The 23,102-nt window shown below is 49.4% G+C and overlaps 5 protein-coding genes across 5 annotated transcripts; all 5 read left to right on the top strand.

Moving 5' to 3' along the window:
* Window positions 1-6,315: 6,315 nt before the first annotated feature.
* EV420DRAFT_1476373 (uncharacterized protein) lies at window positions 6,316-6,818 on the top strand (the record flags this gene model as incomplete). The annotated part of the gene is made up of 4 exons (XM_060469332.1): window positions 6,316-6,427; window positions 6,475-6,574; window positions 6,620-6,688; window positions 6,743-6,818. The coding sequence occupies 4 exons, from the start codon at window positions 6,316-6,318 to the stop codon at window positions 6,816-6,818; spliced, it is 357 nt and encodes a 118-aa protein (XP_060334993.1).
* EV420DRAFT_1519481 (uncharacterized protein) lies at window positions 6,814-8,330 on the top strand. The gene is made up of 5 exons (XM_060472109.1): window positions 6,814-6,848; window positions 6,904-7,758; window positions 7,810-7,891; window positions 7,957-8,251; window positions 8,308-8,330. Exons 2-4 carry the CDS (start codon window positions 7,071-7,073, stop codon window positions 8,003-8,005), a joined length of 819 nt encoding a protein of 272 aa, XP_060334992.1. The 5' UTR covers window positions 6,814-6,848; window positions 6,904-7,070; the 3' UTR covers window positions 8,006-8,251; window positions 8,308-8,330.
* Window positions 8,331-8,868: 538 nt separating this feature from the next.
* Window positions 8,869-10,539, top strand: EV420DRAFT_1519479 (uncharacterized protein). The gene is made up of 3 exons (XM_060472108.1): window positions 8,869-10,306; window positions 10,358-10,458; window positions 10,509-10,539. The coding sequence occupies exons 1-2, from the start codon at window positions 9,224-9,226 to the stop codon at window positions 10,448-10,450; spliced, it is 1,176 nt and encodes a 391-aa protein (XP_060334991.1). The 5' UTR covers window positions 8,869-9,223; the 3' UTR covers window positions 10,451-10,458; window positions 10,509-10,539.
* Window positions 10,540-11,574: 1,035 nt separating this feature from the next.
* EV420DRAFT_1638604 (pyridine nucleotide-disulfide oxidoreductase family protein) lies at window positions 11,575-14,082 on the top strand (the record flags this gene model as incomplete). The annotated part of the gene is made up of 16 exons (XM_060476850.1): window positions 11,575-11,595; window positions 11,643-11,886; window positions 11,940-12,045; window positions 12,097-12,151; window positions 12,208-12,353; window positions 12,405-12,463; window positions 12,521-12,578; window positions 12,630-12,669; window positions 12,725-12,982; window positions 13,048-13,082; window positions 13,135-13,203; window positions 13,256-13,452; window positions 13,505-13,558; window positions 13,608-13,676; window positions 13,724-13,921; window positions 13,979-14,082. The coding sequence occupies 16 exons, from the start codon at window positions 11,575-11,577 to the stop codon at window positions 14,080-14,082; spliced, it is 1,713 nt and encodes a 570-aa protein (XP_060334990.1).
* A 720-nt stretch (window positions 14,083-14,802) lies between these two features.
* On the top strand, window positions 14,803-15,508 carry EV420DRAFT_1638603 (uncharacterized protein; the record flags this gene model as incomplete). Its single annotated transcript, XM_060476849.1, has 3 exons — window positions 14,803-15,031; window positions 15,082-15,136; window positions 15,199-15,508. 3 exons carry the CDS (start codon window positions 14,803-14,805, stop codon window positions 15,506-15,508), a joined length of 594 nt encoding a protein of 197 aa, XP_060334989.1.
* Window positions 15,509-23,102: the final 7,594 nt, after the last annotated feature.

Here is a 23,102-nt window from a genome sequence, read left to right as displayed (position 1 = left end):
GACAAGCGGTGCTTCAAGTGTGGGAACACCGGGTGGAGCCGCAGCCATAAATGCCCCGACGACAAATCCAAGTGGCTTCCTGTCAAACTCCCACCTCGCAAGAAAAAGCCCAACGTCGCTCGCCTCCGCCAATTGCTCACAGAAGCCGAAAAGGAAGAGTTAGGAGAGGACACAAAGGTCGAGGAGGTCAAAGAGGAGAAGTTGTCAAAAGACGAGCTGGCGTCGAAATAAGCGATTCGACGGCGTCGGCAAAGGACTTAGTTTCTAAGGGTGCGCGCTCATGTACTTCTAGTCGGACTTATACTACGTATGTAGGTACTCCGTTTGAACAATATACCAATATTTTCGCCACGTTACCTGTGGAAGAAACTAAGGACGAAGAATCGCAAAACGCCCATGGCGTAGGAGGGGATTTCTGCCGTCCTACACAGCCAGCAGTGGACAATGAACCCCTAGGGGCTGGTCCACCTCAGACACCCCCGCCTGACCGAACGGGGAAAGTTCTGGAGAACCCAGCGAGCGCCTCAGGTCAGGACAAGATGGACGCCAGACGTGGTGGTCGTCGCCCCGGCAGGGAGAATCGGCCGACGACTCCGACGGATGGGCCTTCCTGTCCATATGTAGGCCAGGTTGTTCCTCCCGTCAGTGGCAGGAAAGCAGCTGAGGCCGGGACTCAAGGGGACCACCTACATTCAGTAGTGGCCTCATCCGCAAACGATGTCGACCCCCTTGATGAGCCAATATGTGTGCGCCTGCCTAGGGTTTCCGAGAGTACCGCCGGTGTTAGGAATGAGGATAAGTACAGGATTCTAGTAGAGGTTACAATGCCGCGTGCAAGCGCCCTTGGCCAGGGCCGAACACAGGGCAGCGAGCCCTCCTCTACCAACTCAACGGAAGGTGACCAAGTGCCGCCGAGAGGCCTTATCGACCGGCCCGGTGACCAACTGCCACCTCGAGGCAAGAAACCTCAAGTTTCGCTGGAAGAAGTAGAAGACGAAGAGGTTCACCTGCGGTCCGATATTCTGACCGTTACGCCCAAGGGGAAGTCTGCTGTGACCCCCGACCGTGCGCCCGAGGTGAAGAAGGCAGTCCAAGACACGTACTACGAACCCTTCGGCCCGCACTGGACCCGATGGGCGTTACGACTAGCTCCCAACGAATCAGCCGCCTTTGCTACCCTCAATCGATGGGTACACCCCTGACGCAAGGGGGAAGTGACGACTGAGTTATGGGAGGCACTCAAGGAGCAGCCGGAGATGGCCACTGAAGCTAGGAGCAAGTGGGAGTGGATGGAGGATCTCACGAAGCCACCCATGTACATACGAGGGAGGAAGGGGCGCAATGTATCGATTACCATGCAATTGGAGACCTTAGACACCCGAGAGACACATTCCGTAAAAGCGCTAGTGGACAGCGGAGCCACCGGCAGTTCCATAGACCGTGCCTGGGCTCAGGATCACGCCCTCAACCTCAAAAAGGCGGCCCGACCCGTCCCGGTTTATAATGCCGACGGCACCCGAAATAAGGGCGGTGACATCACCGAGTATGCCGAAGTACGGCTCCGCATCGGGGACCACGTGGAACGGATCGAACTAGCCGTGGTGGACTTAGGGTCCACTCCCCTCTTCCTCGGGCACGATTGGCTACAAAGACACAACCCGCTAATCGATTGGGATACCGGAGCGGTTACTCTGGCCTGTTGTACCTGTCGGAAAATCCCATTTTCCCTACCTGATACGGATCCATCGTCCAAATGGGATGAGTATGAGGAAGGAGACACCATTCTGGTGGTCGATTTTGAAGAAGCATTCCACGTACGAGCAATGGGTACTAAGGCCAACGAACTGGCTGCCCAGGCTAATGCCCACAAGGAGACTAAGTCCTTTGAAGAAATAGTACCGGTCGAGTATCGAGACTTCGAGGACGTTTTCGCCAAAGAGAATTTTGACGAGCTACCGCCGCGAAAGCCATGGGACCACGCCATTGAGCTAATCCCAAATGCTAACGCCAACTTAGACTGTAAGGTCTACCCCCTTAATCCCATGGAACAGAAGGAATTGGATAAGTTTTTAGACGAAAACTTATCGACGGGATGCATTCAAGCCTCCAAGTCCCCGATGGCTTCCCCCTTCTTCTTTGTAAAGAAGAAGGACGGCAAGCTCCGTCCGGTGCAGGACTACCGCAAACTCAACGAGATGACCATCAAGAATCGATACCCGCTCCCGCTCATCAGAGAACTTATGGATCGACTAAAGAAGGCCAAGTACTTCACCAAGCTGGACGTCCGATGGGGGTATAATAACATTCGGATAAAACAAGGGGACGAATGGAAGGCCGCTTTTCGAACCAATCGTGGCCTCTATGAGCCACTGGTAATGTTCTTTGGGCTCACCAATTCGCCAGCCACTTTCCAGTGGATGATGAACGATATCTTCAAAGATCTCATCACCGCTGGAGAGGTGTCGGTCTACCTTGATGATATCCTTATCGCCTCCAAGACCAAAAAGGATCATAGACGCATAGTACGGGAAGTACTCCGGATCCTCCACAAAAACAAGCTATTCCTTAAAGCGGAAAAATGCGAGTTTGAGGTGGAAGAAACGGAGTACTTGGGTGTGCTCATCAGCGAGGGAAGAATTCGCATGGACCCAGTAAAAATCGCCGGCCTCTTGGACTGGCCCGTTCCGACGAAGAAGCAAGAACTACAATCGTTTTTAGGCTTCTGCAATTTTTACAGGCGATTCATCCACGATTACAGCAAACACGTCAAACCCCTCACGACCCTCACAGGGAAGGTGGAATGGAAATGGGGAGAGGCCCAACAGAAGGCATTCGAAAGGATTAAGGAGCTGTTCCGCGAGGATGTAGTCCTAGCCATCCCGCTAGACGAAGGAAGGTTCCGAGTAGAGGCAGACTCAAGTGAAGGGGCCATAGGGGCGGTGCTATCCCAATGGCAGGAGGAAAAGTGGCAACCGGTGGCCTTCCTTTCTAAAGCGCTATCGGTCACCGAGCGCAATTATGAAATCTATGATAAGGAGCTCCTGGCCATTATGATTGCGCTGGGAGAATGGCGACAGTACCTCATGGGCGCTCGAGAGGACTTTGAGATTTGGACAGATCACTCCAATCTCCAATACTTTCGAAAGCCCCAGAAGCTCAACCGACGACAAGCTCGGTGGGTGACTGAACTGGCCGAGTACCGATTCACCCTACATCACAAGCCTGGGGCCCAAAATCGTAAGGCCGACTTACTGTCCCGACGTGCTGACCACGATCAGGGGAAGGGCGACAATCAAGACATAACTGTCTTGAAACCAACCCACTTCCGGGCCCTAATCATGCCCACCATGGAGGAGCTGCATGAAAAAATCCGACTAGCCACTCACAACCCACGCAAGTGGGATCGAGGTATCTCCGACTCCCTTAATCACGAGAAGGGAATTTCCCGTGACCAAGGACTGCTGTGGTACGACGGACGCATATATATACCCAAGGATAGGCGACTACGAGGGGAGGTCATAGCCCTGCACCACGATCACGCAACGGCGGGACATCCAGGGATAGAAAAGACAAAGGAGCTCATTTTACGGGACTATTGGTGGCCCCGGATGCGTTCAGAGGTAGAGGCCTATGTGAAAGGATGCGAAGTCTGCCAAAGGACCAAGGCAGATCGATGTCCCAAAAAGGCGCCCCTTCACCCCAATGAGATCCCCGACCGACCATGGACACACATTTCGGTCGACATGATTACCAAACTCCTGGACTCAAGGGGAAATGACTCCATTCTTGTTTTGGTCGACAGATTTTCCAAAACCATTATACCTATTGCCTGCACCGAGGAACTATCATCCCTAGGATTTGCTAAGATCCTACGAGACTACGTTTACGTGCCCTACGGCGTAATGCCTGAAAAGATCATCTCAGACCAAGGACCTGCCTTCGTGTCGAAATTCATGAAAGAATTCTACGCTCTCATCCAGGTGACAGGGAATCCCTCAACTGCTTATCACCCCCAGACGGACGGGCAGATGAAGAGGGTTAACCAGGAAATCGAAAAGTACCTCAAAATGTTCGTCAGCTATCGACAAGACGATTGGAGTGAATGGTTACCGCTCGCCGCGTTCACCCACAATAACCGCAAACATTCTGCCACGGGCTTCTCACCATACAAGGTAGTCTTCGGGCGTGATGGGCAAGTCATTAAAACTGCCCAACGCCAAAGTACTGTCCCAGCTGCATCCAAACTGGTCCAAGGAATCCAGGAGGTACAGGAAAAAGCAAAGGAGTCACTAGAAAGGGCGGCTGCGTCGATGAAGAAGGCTTATGACAAGCATAAAGAAAAGGCGTTGGAGTACCGAGTCGGCGACAGGGTCTGGTTGGACTCCACCAACCTGAACCTCCCTCGCCCAATGAAGAAATTAGGGGATAGGCGAGTAGGACCATTCGCCATCATCGCAAAGAAGGGGGCCTCAGCCTATGAGTTGAAACTCCCAGCAAAATGGCGGATCCATAATCGCTTCAACGAGTCCTTGCTGACTCCATACCATCCTCCCGAATTCCCTAACCAACCACGTCCTGAACGACCGCCCCCAGAGCTCATTGATGACGAGGAGGAGTACGAAATCGAGGAGATCGTAGGAGAGAGGGACCGTATCGTCGGCCGCGGACAAACCCGCCACACCATCACCGAATACCTAGTAAAGTGGAAGGGATACCTGGCAGAGGAAAACTCTTGGGTCAAACGCTCAGATATGGCCAATGCCGAGGAGCTCGTCAACGACTACGAAACACATATCCAAAAGGTGTGGTGGACGGTTAACGAGCGAGGAAAGACGGTTGGGATAGACGACCATATACCTCGCAACCTCCCTGTCTCTTATCACGACCCGGAAACCCCGTGTGTAACTGACATTATAACCGTTCCATCCTCCCAGTGTACGGCTTCTCGCCACTCTGAAGAACTCAATGTTATAGGGGAAGTAGATGGGTCGGACGCAGGACGAAGCGTAGGACTAATATCTGTCACCCCGTCCAACAGGAGGTTGATGGTCGATATTTCCGAGGCGATGAATCATGCGCTCTTAGAAAAGAACAAAAAATATATGCACGATCACCCTAGCGAGGCAGGCCCCATCGTGTTGTATCCCCGATCCCTGGCTAAACCCGAGCCCGATGATCCCCGGGTACGAGACTTCTACCTAAAGAGACGAAAACTCGAAATCGAAGCCTCACGACGGGAAGATCGACCATATAAAGATCCTCCCGACCTACTGGACCCTCCGTCTGACGATGAAGCGGATGTAAACCTCCTCCAAAGGGTAGCGGAAAACTGGAACGATGATGAACACACCTCCGAAGTCGGGTCGTACGAGACAGATGGGGAGGAGTCGAACGTCTCATTTGGGACAGATGAATCGTGAAACGAAAACCTATTTATGGTGTAGAAGGGGATTTCCACCGCTCAATTTTGGGCAATGAACCCTTAGGGACAGGGAGTCCCGACAGACAGCAAGAGGCCTAACCGGTGCAAGGTGGTCCTGGATATCCACGGGTACCAGGATCCAGGTGAGGCTAGGGGTGAGGCCGACGGCAGTACTCAAGGCCCAGCGGACCCAATGCCGAACTGTTTTAAAGCAGAAGGGAGACCCTCTTGCTCGCCTTGTGGAAGGAAGGAGATAAATTCTCATTCGGGATGAATGAGTCTTAAGGAGGGGGTAATGTTACGGTTTATTCATTTCTTTTCATTTCTTTCCTCTTTTCCTTCATCTTACTCAGCGTGATTACTAGTTTGCGATCATGACAGACACATTCTCACAGTACTATTTTTAGTTTACCAATTTGTATTTAAGTAGAGCCTCAGCTGGGCTAAACCCCAGCTTCAGCTAAGGTTTAATCTACCTAACATCAAACTCCATTCTTCGTGACTATCTGTCCCATCAACTTTCATCGCCTTTGACTTGCTAGAGTATCGTCTACCGAAGTGCGAGTAGCGATCCTAGTGCGATCTAAGTCGATAGAGTTAGTGGCTAACACAGGGATGGATTCCCAGATATAGACGTTGGCACATCCAAGCTGATCGCAGAGAGGAAGATCAAGCTGAAGCAGGGGCATGAAATCAGTAAGGCCGCCAGGACCGTCCGACCGTCGAATGTTACTGACAGATGGGCAGGTCATTTTACGGAGACCTCTGTCGTCTTTGATGATGGTACAGAGATTGAGGCGGATATCGTCGTTCTAGCGACAGGATACAAGGTAAGGGATCCCCTCCTCTCACCTCGCCTGACTGCATCTTGAGTACGGGCACAAAATTAGAACATGAAGACTACAGCGGTGAAGATTCTCGGACCAGAGGCAGAGCGGATGAAAGACGTGTGGGGTTTGGATTCTGAGGGAGAGTTGAGTGGGATTTACAGGAATAGTGGACATCGTAAGTCGTGTTGGAATGAGATGAACTTTACTGACCTCAGGATGTAGCCGGGATCTACGCTATGGGAGGTAACCTTGCGCTTGTGAGGTTTTGGAGTAAGAGGTTGGCGTTGAGGATTAAAGCGCAGGTAGAAGGTCTTGCACCCATGTAAAGTTAGAGATGTGACATATTTTGGACTTTGATTTATACCAGATGGGTATATGTATTCGATATTTCGAGCCGAAAACATTTGTTGCAAGACTTTGTACGAGCAAGTTCAAGGTACGGTCTTTGACCGGCACACGAAAGTGTGATATTTCTGGACTTGAAACTCAGATGTACCAGTTTAGACTCAGAAGTTCCTACCAAATTCTGTCCTGATTTTAGCATTGGGCCACTTGTGGCCACCTAAGGAACAGCGTCAGCGCTGCAGGCATTAAAAGTTGAGACAAAAGCCATAAGAACTTCCCTTCAATCCTCACTCGATTCTTATGTAGAAGCGCGGCACCGAAGTTGGCAATTGGCAAAATATCGGTACGATTTGCAAAGCAGTAACCCTGCTTCGGGCCGAAGAGTTTTAGCACAAAAATTTCTGGGCAAAATATATATAAGCGCCTGCCATCAGTCTTCCTTGCGACGTCCATCTCTGCCCTGCCTGTCAGCAATGCTCTCGCCACAACTTCTATGTGCAATGGTCGTACTCAGCTGCAGCCTCATATGCCGGTCCTGGGTACAGCGATCGCACCGTCGTTATCTCAGAACCACCCACATCAGCAGTGCTGCACAGGCAGGGTCCTTCCTTCGTTTGATTTCCGGATGCTTGTCTTTCATCGGTGCCCCAGGAGTCCAGGCTCTGGTCGTCGGGATGGACGAAGGACATGTGCAGGATTGGTGCTGGGAATGGTTGCCTAGGATGTTAGAAAGGTTGCCTGGTGTGAAGGCGCTGACGTTCTTGAGGATCAATTATGCGATTCATACGGCTTTGCAATGGTATCCAACGCATTCAGGGCGCGACGAGGGGTTTTTCGCTGCGCCTGTCAGCCTCGCTCCCGCGAGCCTCAGGATGACCACACTGAAACTTGTAGGATGTCATTTTTTCTCTTTACGACAGTTGTTCTTGGTGCTCAGTCAGTTCATGTTGGTGGAAGATCTAACATTGGAGCGACTTCAGTTCAGAAACCCGGAACCACATCCTTTCATTTCCACCTTTAGGGCGTATAGACACATCCAGCACCTCGTTTACCTGAGAAAATTACGCATTGATACCCTTGATTTGAATCCCTCGCGAGATAAGGTCTCCTCGTACATCGCATTTACGATGCCTTCGGTCGAAGTGCTGTCGCTGAGGATGCCTAAAACAAAGAATGAGTGGTTAATGATGCAATAATTCCTGCATGGGTTACGGGGCTCGTTAGTGGAGTTGGAGTGGATCGAGTGTGGTGACATGGAAGAAGATTGGGATGACATTGAGCTGCGACTCAATCTCTTTCGTGTTCACACGATTCGCTTCAGTAGAATAAGGGAGCAGAAGTTCGATAGATATGGCATACCGTCCAATTCTATGATTTCGCTGGTCCTCGACCAAATTTTCGGAGGTGAGCTGAGGAGCATCATCTTTGACGTCCAGGATTCGGACTTGGACGTTGTTGTTACGATGAACGAGTTTCTCTGTCGCGCCATTGATAAAGGGTTGGAGAGACCGGCATTCTCCGACCTCAGCTAAGTGGCCATGCAAGTGAAGGAGCAGTTAATCAGAGATCTACCCATGCAGGGGTACGAAACATGGATACAGAGCATGTTCCCGCTCTCGTATGGGAGGGGGATAGACTTGAAAGTGGAATGAACGTAAGGTCATGATCTTACATTCATCCTCAGTACTCGCATCTAACTTCTAAACATAGGAAGTTGTGGATTTGTTTCTTGGACAGTACTTACGAGTAATAAATGCCGACATCGGGCAATTTACCTCACATATACTTTTGATTTTCAGTACTGGGTAATCTCAAACTCAAGATGCATGTCGCCAGCAAGCAAAGAACAAAGTGTGATGTCGAGCATCATGGTAGGACTCGGAGGAAGTATCATTTGATTGGTAGGTCTTCAAGTTCTACTTACCTGTGATAGACTCGACTACGTGATTCATGGACCGTGTCATCGTCTGTACCAAGCATTTTTGACCCGAATCATGTCAATGCTGCCAGTGCAAGTTTCACCGCGATGACAACTACAAGATTCAACAAGATTCAGGATGACCTGCTGGTGTGAACCTCTGATTTGTCCCCTTTACCGCTCTATCGGAAACGAATATGAAGCACTGACTTTTCTGTAGACTTGACGATTCAGCTGACGTTCACTTGGTGGAATCTCTCAGGTCACTATGCTATTGCCGACTGCCTTCAGTTCAGGATGAAAAGAGATGAAACGAGGCCTTTGACTGTGACTATACGATGTTGACTTTAAGGGTAAGTTCCAAGGTATAGCATAGCGTGTATTTAGTGACTCAACACTGTTATTAAAGTTACTATCACTCTTTCGAAATACAGATTTACAACCGCTTGTATGGGATTATGAGGGAGAGTTGAATGAGATAGACAGGCATAGTGGACATCGTAAGCTATGGAAGCTGTATTGGAGCATAAAAAACGTTGACCTTGTTCATGTAAAGTTCTGGAATAAGAGGTTAGCATTGAGAATTAAATACGGTGCAGGCAGAAAGCCATAAAGAAGTTCGACCACGAACCGGTATTCCCGGTGGCGTTGTTACCGGCCTTCAAACTCCTTCCGTTCTTCAACTCCCAACGACGACACGAATCCCCCATGCTCTCTCAACATCTCTATGAAACCATCATCGACTTCTGCGCCGAGTTCGAGGACCGATCCACTCTCCTCAGCTGTAGCCTCGTATGTCGTTCTTGGGTCCGTCGATCACGTCACCATTATTTCAGGACCACCTATATCAACAGCGCCGAAAGGGCAAATTCCTTCCTTCAGCTAATATTTGGACCCATAACTTCCATTAACTCGCCGGAAATCCGTGGTTTGATCCTTGGAATGAACCGGGGGTGTGTACAGGATTGGTTTTGTGAATGGTTGCCTGAGCTGTTGAGAGTTTTGCCCGGAGTGACGGCGCTGTCCTTCTCGTTGGCCAACCACGAGATCCATACGGCTTTGGAAGTCCATCCTATGCCTTCAGGACGTGACGAGGGGGTTTTCATGGCACCTTTCAACCTCCTTCCGGATAGCCTCAGAATGACCACGTTGAAACTCGCAAAATGCCATTTCTTCTCTTTACGACAACTCTTTTTCGTGCTCAGTCAGTTCAGACTGTTGGAGGACCTGACGCTGGAGCAGCTCAGATTCAAAAATACGGAACCGGATACCTTTATTCCCGACTTTGGAGTGTATAGATACATCCAACACCTCGTTTATCTGAAAAGACTACGCATTGACACCCTTGCTTTGAAGTCCTCGCGGGGTGAGGTGTCCTCTTATTTTGCTTTTGCGATGCCTTCAGTCGAGGCGCTGTCTTTGAGGATGCCTGGGACGAAACATGAATGGTTAATCATGCAGCAGCTCCTGCATGGGTTGCGGGGCTCGCTAGTGGAAGTAGAGTGGCGGGAATGTGGTGACATGGAAGGAGATTGGAGTAGCCTTGATTCCTTGCAATTGAACCTCCTCCACGTTCGCGCAATATATTTCAGCGGGATATGGCGGCAGTCGCTCGATAAATTTGGACGACCGCCCAAGTCCAGCGTCCCGCTGGTCCTCTATCGTATATGTGGGGCCCGTGAGTTGAAGGATATCCTTCTTGACGTTGTGGATCCGGACTTCGTTGCCGCGATGAATGACGCTCTATGCAGTGCCATCGACAAGGGGCTGGCGAGATCTACATTTTCCAATCTTGACCAATTGGTGATACGGACAGATGGGTGGTCAATGGGGATAACGAACCTCACGGTGATTGTTCCGCAGCTATGGGCATCATGGATAGCGGCGAGGTTTCCGCTTGCGGGGAGTAGGGGTATAACATTGAGGGTGGAATAAGCGCGTCGCTAGTCAGGTTCGGATTCAATCGTTCGTACTCGATTGTTGGCGTACTCACTTCTAGTACAGGATTCCGTTTGTTTATTGAAAAGGTAGACCTACTGATAATCGATATCCATGTCGGGCAGTTACCAACTTGAACCTTGAGGTGAAAATCGAAATGCGATTGTGTGGGTGCTAACCAACTACAGAAGAAACAAGACCCTCAAAGCCGACTGCCATGCGTGCAACTTGAATGTTGTACATTCGACTGGTCTCTCCCCGTTAGGCGATGACCTTTCTGAGTTTACAGTAGGCTAAAGCTTGTAGTGCTTGGGTTGGAAAGCACCTCTCCTGCTTACGCTTTGACGCGCTGCTTTAAGGTCCTGGCCGAGCGACGGCTGTCTCTATGACTCGGGGGGGATTTGAGGGGAGTTATGGAAGGCCTTCACACTCCGCTTGAAATACCAGGGAAATCCTAGGAAATCTCGTCGCTCCTTTCAAAGTTACGCCCCTGTACGTGCTTCGTACATCTTGAACTAGCACGTATATCATCTACTTCAATCGAACGCAGAACCGATGGAGACTGAAGAGCGTCGAGGACCGTCGACTCCGAGGACTTGTGGTCCGGCTTTACGTTACCCGGACCCGGCGGCCGATATTCTCCGAACATTCTTTTCCTTCCCCATGCATAACAATCAATTGTACGGACCTAATGAAAGGGTCACCATACCCTGAGTCGACTCCATTCCCGGGGAAGAGATATATCAGTTCAAGTGCCGGAAAGGTATAGTACTCTCCTCCCGAAACTAGTTTTTCCCCAAACTTACCTTGGTGTTTCCTGTAAATTAAGCATTCATAACGCCAAAAAACGTTCAACTCCGTTGTCATCTGGGATGGATCTCCAGACGAAGCAGGATCCGCATGAGAATCGTGTTCGGCTCGTAGACGGCGGCAGTCACCAGACTTGCTGGAAGTAAAACTGAATAGTAGGATAATGGATTGGGGATCCACACGATTTGCCGTGAGTATCTAACTGTATCCGGCGACTGAGGATTTCCAAGCTCAGATCTTCTAGCGGCGCTAGGTGTGCCGTTATACCTTTCCCCCAATGTCGAACTTCTTTTGATCCTCTTCGTGTTGAAATGGACACCGAACCCACATCTGTAAGTATATGTGTTTCCCAAAGCCAACCCGCTAACCACTCTTTCAGATAGCAGAACGGTGGTTCCAGTCGATTTCGGAAGCTATACATTCGCAGGATGCAAACGCTGTCTCTTCTTGCCTCTTCTCAGATGGATACTGGCGCGACCTTCTTACTCTGTCGTGGGATATTCGCACCTTGCATACTGCTTCGACTATCAAGACGTTCTTGGAAACAGACAGTCGCCTACAGAGCTCCGGGCTGCGTGAGTTGAAACTTGAGGGTGACCCGGTCCTTGTAGAGGCCAAGCCTGGTAAGCCCTCTTCTACACGCGTTGCGAAGTTTGTACCATATCGATACGACTAGGATTTACTTGGATACAATGTTTATTCACGTTTGAAACCGACGTCGCCCGAGGACGAGGATTCTTCCGGTTGATGCAGGACAGTCATGACAGTCTTTGGAAAGCAAAGTAAGCAGTCATTTTAGCTGTTGTTGATATTGTCCTTCGACTATCTTTCAGAACGCTTTACACCGGAATCGAAGAACTGAAGGAACATGAAGAGAGGCAGGGGAAGGTGTGTACCTTCGGTGATCTTGTTTGCAAGGCAAAGTCTAAAGACTTTTGATCCAGACGCGACCTTCCGGTGTCAATTATACCAACCACACGGACCGTATTGACGACGAAGAGCCAGTAGTACTGATAGTCGGAGTGGGACAATCCGGCCTATCCCTTAGCGCACGACTTCAACAACTCAACATCAACACAGTCCTCATCGAGTAAGTCTTCTTTCTTACTTCTCCAAATCTATCATCCTGACAACGTGACAGCAAGAATGATAGAGTTGGTGATAATTGGCGAAAGCGGTACAAGTCTCTTGTTTTGCACGGTGGGCCCTATCTCCCCGTTACTCTCAAAGGAACGGTCTGATATGCTGCCATTGCAGATCCCGTTTGGTTCGACCACCTTCCTTATGTCCCTTTCCCCGACCACTGGCCCATATTGTGAGCCCGGTCATTCTATGTCGTGACCGTAGTTGACTAACCTACATCTAGCTCACCCAAAGACAAGCTTGCGGATTGGTTTGAAGCATATGTATGTTGTCGATGTACTTCAACCATCAGAAAGTTTATGAGCGGTCTATATCTAGGCTATCATCATGAATTTGAACATCTGGACACGAAGTTCGATCAAGTCGGCTGCATACAACGAGGTTTCTCACACATGGACGGTGACGATATCCCGCACGGGACGTCCCGACCAGGTCATCAAACCGAAATTCATCGTCCTTGCAACGGGAGTCAGCGGAGAGCCAAATATCCCCACGTTCAAAGACCAAAGTGTGTTCAAAGGTCCTGTTTATCATTCTAGCCAGTTCAAGTCTGGAGAAGGATTTAAAGATAAGAAGGTGAGGAACTGATGGTGTTGTCTTCGGTCCTTGGTCTTCGGGGTATTGATATTCTTATCGACAAGGCTATTGTCGTCGGTTGTTGCAATAGCGGCCATGAGTGTGTCAAGCTCGTTGCTCTTGAATTGACATGGATCTGATCATCTTCTAAGTATTGCTCAGAACTTGTACGAACATGGCGCAGACGTCACGATCGTACAGAGGTCCAGTACCTACGTTATGTGGGTTCTCTAAGTACTCGCTTTAGATTTACATGTCATAACATCTAACTAGATCCTCTACTGGTGTCGGATGCTTACTTAGCCCATTGTATGGGGAAGACACGCCACCGACAGAAGATGCCGATATCATTAACTTCTCGCTTCCTGTTCTCATGTACAACTTGCACAAGCATACAACTGAGCAAATCGCTGAACTAGATCGCGATTTGTTGGAAGGATTGCGGAAAGCTGGGTTCAAGCTTAACACTGGTGAGCCTCCTCGATGTTCGCCAAGTTACCTTTTCATTGATTTGACGGTTAGGTATAAACGAGGCGGGATTGATGATGACGTACTTGTGCAAGGGAGGGGGGTACTGTAAGGGAGCGTTTACCTTTCTGCTATGTTATTCACTGATCTTCGTTAGACATCGACGTTGGCGCATCGAAACTCATCGCTGAGAAGAAAATCAAGATCAAACAGGGTCACGAAATTAGTAGGCTATGCCGTCCTAACTCAAGAGCAAACTCTAACAAGAATCAGGCCATTTTACTGAAAACACTCTTGTCTTCGACGATGGAACGCAAGTCGAGGCGGATATCGTGATTTTAGCCACGGGATACCAAAATATGAAGACCACGGCCATCAAGATCCTTGGATCAGAAGCAGAACACATCAGCGAAGTGTGGGGCCTTGATTCCGAGGGAGAACTCAAGGGTATTGCGAGACCTACCGGGCATTGTACGTATCCCATGATCACTTTATTGCTTGCAAAAACTGATACAGTGGTTTTTAAAGCTGGCATATATACCTTCGGAGGAAACCTTGCTCAGGCTAGGTTCATGAGTAAGCGGCTCGCATTGAGAATCAAAGCGCAGGTGGAAGGCCTTGCCCCGTTTTGATAACGAAGTATATATCCTTGGTCTAAATTCTACTTCGAATCATCTTTGATATAGAGGATGGGAAAGAGCTCAAGGTTCCGTGCAAGAATATCGACTTGTATTAAACCGGAGACCAGCAGTGTTTTGAAGGAATTGGTGATACAGATTAACGGTGAGATCGGGACCCCAGCAGATAGCACTGTAAATGTACTGGAGATGAATGAGTTTTTGAGCTTTCAGTTGGAAGAGGTATAACTTTGAGGATGGAATCATCTCATCGTTGAAGAGGGTAATGGTTCATCCTTCATGTCGTATGGCCATGCGTCTGACACTTGGTCATAGGGACTTGTCTCTTTTTTCTTGGAAAGGTGCTGGTACGGAAGGATAAATATCGCGGTGGAGTTGTTGCCGGTTCGCGTGACTTTTGCGCCCACGGCCCCACAGTTGGTGTGGGGTAATTTGAAACTCCAAGGTTCAAGTCGATTGACAAGAAGGTCTTCAAGGATGTTCATCATCTTCCAAATCGTCTGTCGGGCACCGACGCCGCGATCTTTCATTATCACAAAGTTGATGGTTTGTTTTTCACCAAGCCAAATTCGAGAACCTGGGTTTCCAAATAGGAAGGAAGTTTGTTTTATTAGTCGTTGGTGCTCCTTAAAAGAAACGTAACGACGTTCGTACTACAGCTAAAATCCGTTCAATTTGATGTATTACCAATCCAGAACAGTGTGGTCAGCCTCCATGGCCAATCTCACTGTCTCAGCAAAGTCTGGTAGCGCCTGGGGTCGAAATGAGCTGCTGTACTTCAAAATCCAGATCGACGGCGTCGATGTTCCCGGTTTCTTCAGTGTCGCTCAACTGCCCGGGCCCAATGTTCCTACCGTTATTCTGAGCCACGTAGATCGACCTAGCGCACCGCTCTTTCACGACACTCGCTTGTTCTTTGCCTATCTCGATGATGCCATGACCGGTGAAGAGTTCATGGTTGACGACTTCCCGCCTTTCTCTTGCGTCTACTAGCTTTTGACGAGCCTGACGGGGTTATCCACTGCCGCAAAGAACTCTCATTTGAGATGTGCGGCTCTAAGACGTCTGCGTAATGTCAGAGCAAGGGCAAGCCTACCTGTTCCTCGTTAGGCGCACCGTTAATATAGTTAACCCTGAGCCTCAACTGATCGCTGAGGCGATTGCTGCATTTCACCAAAACAATCTTAGCCGTATCGCCGCCCGCCCTGCTCCTTTACAACAAGAGATTAACCCTGGCATTACCATGCGTGGTAGCACGCCCATGTTCTTCAAAATCCCCATCATGCAATGTCTTATCGATAACATAGTCTCGGGCGTTCATCCTCAGCAGCCCACTATTGTCCAAAGATGCGTTCAAGGCGTTCTTGGTGGGGGTTTCTATTCCTCTTCGACGCATAGTGCTCATGCTCGTTGCCAGTAAGATTAATAGTTATGAGCGTCCCATATGTACACTAGGCCATTATTTCGTTTCCTGGTTTTTGTACTATCACCATGCCTTATGTAAAGCGTAACTCAATTCACAAATCCTATTCGCCATAATATGAAGGAGGAAACTGTTTGAAGATATTCCAGCATACTGCGAGGTTTGGGGAAGGTTCGAGGGGTTGAAGAGGGTAACGATCAATCCTTCACGTTGAATGGTCATACATCTGGCCTCCCACAGTCAGTGTGGGGTTGTATGGAGTAATTTGAAGCTCGAAGGTTCAAGCCGATCGACAAGAACGTCCTTAGGAATTCGTACTATGGTACAAGACTTCTAAAGCAATATCGTTCGACTTGTTATATTCAAACTTCCGGGTCATAGGCAAGTCATAGGGCGGATACTTACGACTAATGGGCCGAAGTACCAGATGTGCACGGCGTTGAAGAGGTCTGTCACCGTTCCATACGATTTTTTCAGGTCTTGGCACTTGCACAGCTGATGGTAGCATGAACAGTATCCCTCCATCCAAATTCAGGAGTCGTTGAGTAAGGGCACCGTAGGGCGCAGGCTTGAGCATACGGTCCGACATGTCCTATGTGTCGAGGATTCAGCCTACCCTACCAGTATTCTCATTATTTCTCGTTCGATGTTCCTACTTACTATATTTAGACTATACCTCCTTTCTCCCGATCCTTATAACTACGGCGTTTGCCCCTCTACGCACCTCAGCTGTTCACTACATCTTCGTGTGACTGACTGAGGTGCGTATATCATTCATATTATCATTCGCTACCTATTTCTTATGCTACACTCATCTAGCTGTTGTTATCTTAACAGGTAGCGTACTTAATACAGCTGTTCACTACATCTTCGTGTGACTGACTGAGCTGTTGTTATCTTAACAGGTTCTGGGCCCCGTGCTCATCCCTCCTAGTCAACAACACACACGTACTACCAAACAGACTCAATAATCCGCACAGACTGTGCATACTGAACTCCATACACCCCCTATCATGACGACCTCCTCTCACCATATTCTCCCCATCAAACTCGACGACGACGAGAAATTCAATGGCGAGAACTGGGCAACCTTCGAAATGGTCATGATGACCGAAGGAAACACTCGAGGCTTCGTCAATTACTGGGAGAACAAGGTTGCAATCCCTGGCGCCACACTCGCACCATTACCAGCAACCCCCATCAATAGTCTTACCCCGAACTCACTGGAATACGCCCAACGCGAGAGCGTTGCACTTGCCTCAATCATTCACAATGTGAAGGACGTATTTGGCGTCGGAATCGACCCTCACAAACCATCCCACATGGCCTGGGAAGTACTCAAGACTGATTATGGCGCATACTCGGACCTAATCCGCAACCGTAGGGAAAAGACGTTGAAAGCCGTGAAATACCAAGACGGGGAAAAGGTCAGCGGCGATGGAGGGTATATTGAAAGGATGCGAAAGCTCCGAAAGGAGGCCAACGACGCTGGAGCAGGCATTGACGACAAAAGTTTCAAGACGACTCTGCTAGACTCATTCCCCGAGACTTGGGACCCCGTCGTCAGCACGCTCTATGCCGAGAACAACCTCATGGTCGTTATCGCACGTCTTATTGCCCACGGCGAACGAGTAGTCGGACGGAACTCCGTTAGCAGCCCCTCATCTACACAGGAGTCCACCATACAGGCACTCCAAGCATCGATCCAAGCGCTAACCCTACAAGTCCAAAGCTTATCCTCAAAGAAAGGCGCAGCACCTAGGTCCGACAAATCTCACACGGCCAACGAGAGTTGCAAAGGACTGGGTCATACCCTCGACGAGTGCTGGAAACTAGGGGGAGGGAGACAGGGTCAATATCCCCCCTGGTGGAAAGGGAAACGGGACGCACCCGTTCCTGGTTCCGCAAACCTAGCCACCACGTCATCATCCGAGGCGGGCTCCGTATACACCAATGTCACCGCATTGAGCGCAATCATCGACGACGAAACCTTGAAGTCTATTGAAAGGGCACTGGAAGCAGAGAAGTCAACGATGATGGTCAATAATGCTAGTCAAGGGTTTGTAGACACCTCACTGTTGTACGGGGACTCTGGCGCGTCCACCCACTTCATCCAAAACAAAGACTGCTTTTTCCATTACATGCCGCTTGGTGAAACAACTGGAACTTCTTCGAAGGCTGGCGCCGCTCTGAAAATACAAGGTATCGGCACCGTAGCCTTGAAGTCAACAGTGGCAGGTATCCAGAACGTATTTACCCTCAGCAAGGCCCTCCATTGCCCAGACGTCTCTGCCAACCTAATCTCAATTAGCAGACTGGACAAAGAAGGTTGGTTCGTCACCTTCGGAGGCAGCCAAGCAACCTTCGTAGACCAGAAAGGGACACCCCAGTTCACGGCGACGTTGGTAAACGACCTATACGCAATTAATGGGACGTTGATGCGCAGTGAGGAATATACTGCCCTCGCAGCGAGATCACTAGAGGCGGCCGTACCCATCGAAACGTGGCACATGCGGTTTGCACACCTTGGAGTTGACCGAATCACCGAGTTGGAAAAACGAACGCTTGTGGATGGTCTGAACATTGCGAAAACTGAACGTGCTGGGGGAAAGTGCGAGCCGTGCATTTTGGGAAACCAGAGAAGAAGGCCATTTGACGCTGACGTGGTGCCGGAGAAAGTGGTTTTAGCGCGGGTGATGGTTGATATTTGGGGCCCAGCCCGCGTACAATCCATTGGGGGAGCGAAATATGCCCTCGTGTTCGCTGATGATGCGACGTCTCGGAGAACGCCTTACTACATCTCAGATCGAAGGGCCGAAACTACCATCAAGGCACTAAATCAGTTCACTGTTATGGCAGAAAGACAAACAGGGAAGAAGCTGAAGAAAATCCGGTGCGATAACGAGTTTCGCAATGACCTATGGAAGACGTGGGGCATAGAAAAGGGTGTGATCATTGAGTTCACAGCACCCTATTCGTCTGCAGCCAACGGGATGGCTGAACGGACGCTTGGTATCGTCTTTGGGACGGTCCGAATACTGCTCCTAGAAGCAAAGATGTCTGATGGGTGGTGGGCCGAGGCTTGCGACTATGCGATAAAGGCTGGAAATCTGCTGCCATCATCAAGGCACCCAGGGAAGGTTCCAGAGGAGGAATGGACCGGTAAACGGCAAACTGTTAACCACCTCAGAGTTTGGGGATCAACGTGTTATGCTGAAAATCCCTGCAGCGAAAGGCCACAGCAAGTTATCTCCGCGAGGACAGAAGGGACGGTTTGTTGGCTTGGCAGGGCATGGTTCATACAGGATTCTTCTGGATGACGTACCTGGGAATAAGGTTATCATCTCTCGTGATGTCATTTTCGAGGAGCTAAGTCCTACTCGTACCGTTTCTCTTCGTGAGGGGGAGATTGCGTACGAAGACCTCATCGAACCACTCGCAGAAACGATCGAGAATCACTCACAGCCACCGATCGATCCTCCAAGCCCTGATCGCAATCAAGCCCAATTGCCAACTGCACCCATCCAAGCACCTCCAACTCAACCACACGTTAATCCACCGCCTGCAAAACGTCCGTCCCGCATACCAAAGCCCACTAAAGCCTTACTTGAATCGAAGGAGTATGCCCAACGTGAAGAAGAAGCCAAACGAAAGGGAAACAATTGGGCAAACGATAATACCATTCCACTACTCGCTGATGAAGACGACGTTGAAGACATTGTTGCCCTTAAAGCTTCGGAAATCAGTAATATCGTTGATAGACATGACATGTGGGTACCAGATGACTACAACCAAGCTATGACCAAGGCGAAGATCTGGAGGCCAGCTATGGATGCAGAGATTCGACGCATGGAAGAAAGAGATGTCTGGAGAGTTGTGCCGAGAGAACCATGGATGCAAGTGATTGATACTCGCTGGACATTCGATAAGAAACTCGATGGGGATACAGCTGAGCTCCTCAAACGACGCGCTAGACTCGTAGTCAAAGGATTCACGCAAATCAAAGGACTCCATTATTACGACTCATTCGCAGCAGTCGTCCGATACGAATCTTTACGGATGTTCTTTGCGGTTGTCGCTGCTCATGGTCTGGATTTTTGGCTTATAGACTTCGTCGGCGCATATCTAAATGCAGAGCCACAAGGTGAAAACTACATATCGTTGCCACAAGGATACGAGGATATAGTTACCAGGGACTATCCAAAGGGAGACTACGTCCTGCAGATGTTGAGAGCGATGTATGGGACTATGGACGCCGGGAATGCGTGGTTCCACGAACTCAACAACACCCTTACCGCGCAAGGCCATAAACAGTCACGAGCGGATCCATGTGTTCGCCTTCTCAAGAATGGTTCCGAACGGACGTACACATGTACATATACGGACGACGTTTCTGGCGCGTCCACATCTATGGAGGAAGGCAAGCGTGTTCGGAAGGAAATTGGGAGTGTCTACGAGATTAAGGATTTGGGGAAGCATAACAGCGTTCTTGGAATGACCGTGGAGTTCGACGAAGAAACTGGTGCTATTTCGTTGCATCAAAAGAACTTGATACTGAAAACCCTAGAGAATTTTGGGATGTCAGACTGCAAGCCGAAAGCGACTCCGCTTCCAGTTGGAAGCCTGATGAATCTGGATACGCAACCCCAACCAATCCCTAATGCGGATAAGGAATTTATGGGGGACAAGGATTATCGCGGGGTTCTCGGATCATTGAACCACATCGCCAACGGAACGAGACCTGATATTGCGTTCGCCACGAACTACCTTCAACGATACGCCTCGGATGCTCGTCCCATACATTGGAGCCGCGCTATGCATGTCCTCGCCTATCTAAAGGGAACGATCGAGTATAGAATCACCTACCATCGAGGGAACGCAGAAGATGATGGCCTAACTCCTGTTGGGTACGTGGATTCATCCCATGGCGATGATAGAACGTCGGGGAAGTCAACCATGGGGTATGTATTCACGATGGCAGGTGGTCCTGTCGCATGGAGCTCAAGGTCACAGAAACGAGTTGCGCTATCGACGTCTGAAGCAGAGTACGTCGCCACAGTCCACGGAGGTCGCCAATCGTTGTGGATGGGTTCGTTTTTGGACGAGATCGAACTGTCAAAGGATCGCCCGTATCGTCTGAACTGTGACAATAACTCGGCTATCAACCTGACGCAGAACACCAAAGGACACGGAAAATCCAAGCATTTTGCTATGGATTATCATTGGATTCGTGATAGCGTTCAGCTTGGCGAGCTGGATGTTCGTTACATCCCGTCCGAGGACAATCTAGCCGACCTATTCACCAAGAGCGTTCCCAAGCCACGGGCAACCGAGTTACTGAAGAGGATGGGGATGACCAGGGTATAGAATCCTACGGGCGTAGGCTTCAGGGGGAGTGTCGAGGATTCAGCCTACCCTACCAGTATTCTCATTATTTCTCGTTCGATGTTCCTACTTACTATATTTAGACTATACCTCCTTTCTCCCGATCCTTATAACTACGGCGTTTGCCCCTCTACGCACCTCAGCTGTTCACTACATCTTCGTGTGACTGACTGAGGTGCGTATATCATTCATATTATCATTCGCTACCTATTTCTTATGCTACACTCATCTAGCTGTTGTTATCTTAACAGGTAGCGTACTTAATACAGCTGTTCACTACATCTTCGTGTGACTGACTGAGCTGTTGTTATCTTAACACTATGTACCTTGTGCTGACGAGATGAAATGCGGACTACGCACCGTCATAAACCAACGCATTCCAAACCACGGTTCGCTGGTGCTGTTTGGATGAAAACCTCGCGGCGTTCCAGTACGTACCCCGTTCCGTTCCGAGAAACTCCAGGATTCACACAGGCGGACACTATGCCCTATTCTCCATAGCGACGTGCGAGTTTATTTGAGAAGACATGGTTCATCTAGAACAAGGGATCAATGAAGATGAAGAATTTATCACTGAAATTCGCGCTCGCGGCGATCCCGGTGGGCACTCCTGTTCCTTGAACAATGCGTCATAGGTTACTTGGACACAGGTTCGGTGGCGATGAAAGAGGGTTTGACGGTTTGGTTCTTTTTTCACCCAGTGTGAACGGTCGAGAGGAGGAATAGAGTCAAGAGAAAGCGGCTTGAAAACTTCGATAAAACTCGCACTTTTCAAGCGGCCGCCACATACCGATTGGATTTGATGCCCATCTGAAAGACGAGCCCTCCCCTCGTAAGCTGGTTCTTCGGCAGATTCATAAGTTCAATCACGGCGCCACTGAAGATGCGTATTTAGTTATGACACTAGAGAGAAAAAATGCGGCCGTACACGCGTTGCTGAAGAGAACATGCAGCTCGGTCTCTTTGACTGTGAAATTTGAAAGTACATCTTGCGCATCTTGAGAGGGAAAATTTGAGCACCTTGATAGGAAGTCTTTGATGGTCGAGCGGGTGGTCAGGTCCAAAGGAAATTTTTGCCAGGGCCGAATTCTTCGCGCAAGTTTGATATAGTTTTCTTTGCTTTGTTGCCATCCTTGCAAGAAATGTAGACCCGAACATTACGCGGTGGTAGAACCCAGAATTTTTGAGTTGATTTAGATTGCAGAGGTTTTTTGTGCCTTGGCGATCTTATATCCAATCCCAGTGTCCCATAGTGGATAAACTTGACGACTTTCCCGGACATGTCTGGATCAAGAACTTGTTCTTTGGGGGCCAGGTTCATGACATAATGGGCCGCATGTTCGCGTTCATCGCTTAGAGAGCAGATATAGATTTACAATAGTCCAAGACTGCAGAGCAGTGCAGAGGTGACCTCTCGATGAGTTCCTTGAAGATGCGCGTCGACACTATAGTAGTAGGCTATTCATCAGTGTGTTTCATGTCCATCAGTCCCCACCATGTGTGACATATAGGTAACTGGAATTGAAGGAGTCGCCGAGTACATGCCACACGCTTCGCACCTGTGGTGGAACCGTAGAAGGAATTTCAACGTTGCAGCTGATAGCACCGCCACTGCTCAGTCACGTGACGAAAATCTCCGGTTCCGCGAAACCTGGTTACGCGATTTGACCAATAACTTTCATCAATACGTAGTACGAACAGTGCGAAGGTACTCCTATGGAAAATATTTCAAGTCTGAAACGGTGGGTCTTGCAGGCTTCCAAACTTTCTCATCAAGCATGCAGCGCGCAAAACATACCGAGTTGGGCCTATCACTACGTATCATGAGCTCGATTTCGGGTCCAGCTAGGTTCAAGTGCTTTGAAGAGCCGAGAGGCAGAAAGCAGAACTGTCCAATAACGGTGAGAGTAATCGCAGCACTTTAGAATTTAAACCATTGAAGTCTTGTGGGGGTCTAGAGACGGGACACCTCTTGCCGCTTCTCCACCTCATCGGAGCATGATTCTATCGGGGGCCAAGTTACGGCCCTCCAATCTGCTATATCGTAGTAGGAAAAATTCTCGTTTGATTCCTTTTACGATGAAACCCATTCTTTTCTAGGTAAACATATTCATCGATGGAGGATTTGAAACCGGGTCTGACTTCTTGTCATACCTTGAAGGAATAAAAGGGAAGCTCGTTCTTATCGATGACATCGACAGGCTCG

The sequence above is a fragment of the Desarmillaria tabescens genome, assembly GCF_030435595.1.
Source record: "Desarmillaria tabescens strain CCBAS 213 chromosome Unknown EV420scaffold_7, whole genome shotgun sequence".
In the NCBI taxonomy this organism is placed as follows: domain Eukaryota; kingdom Fungi; phylum Basidiomycota; class Agaricomycetes; order Agaricales; family Physalacriaceae; genus Desarmillaria; species Desarmillaria tabescens.
Note: the sequence above shows the minus strand (reverse complement) of the source record. Positions and strands in the feature narration are given on the sequence as shown.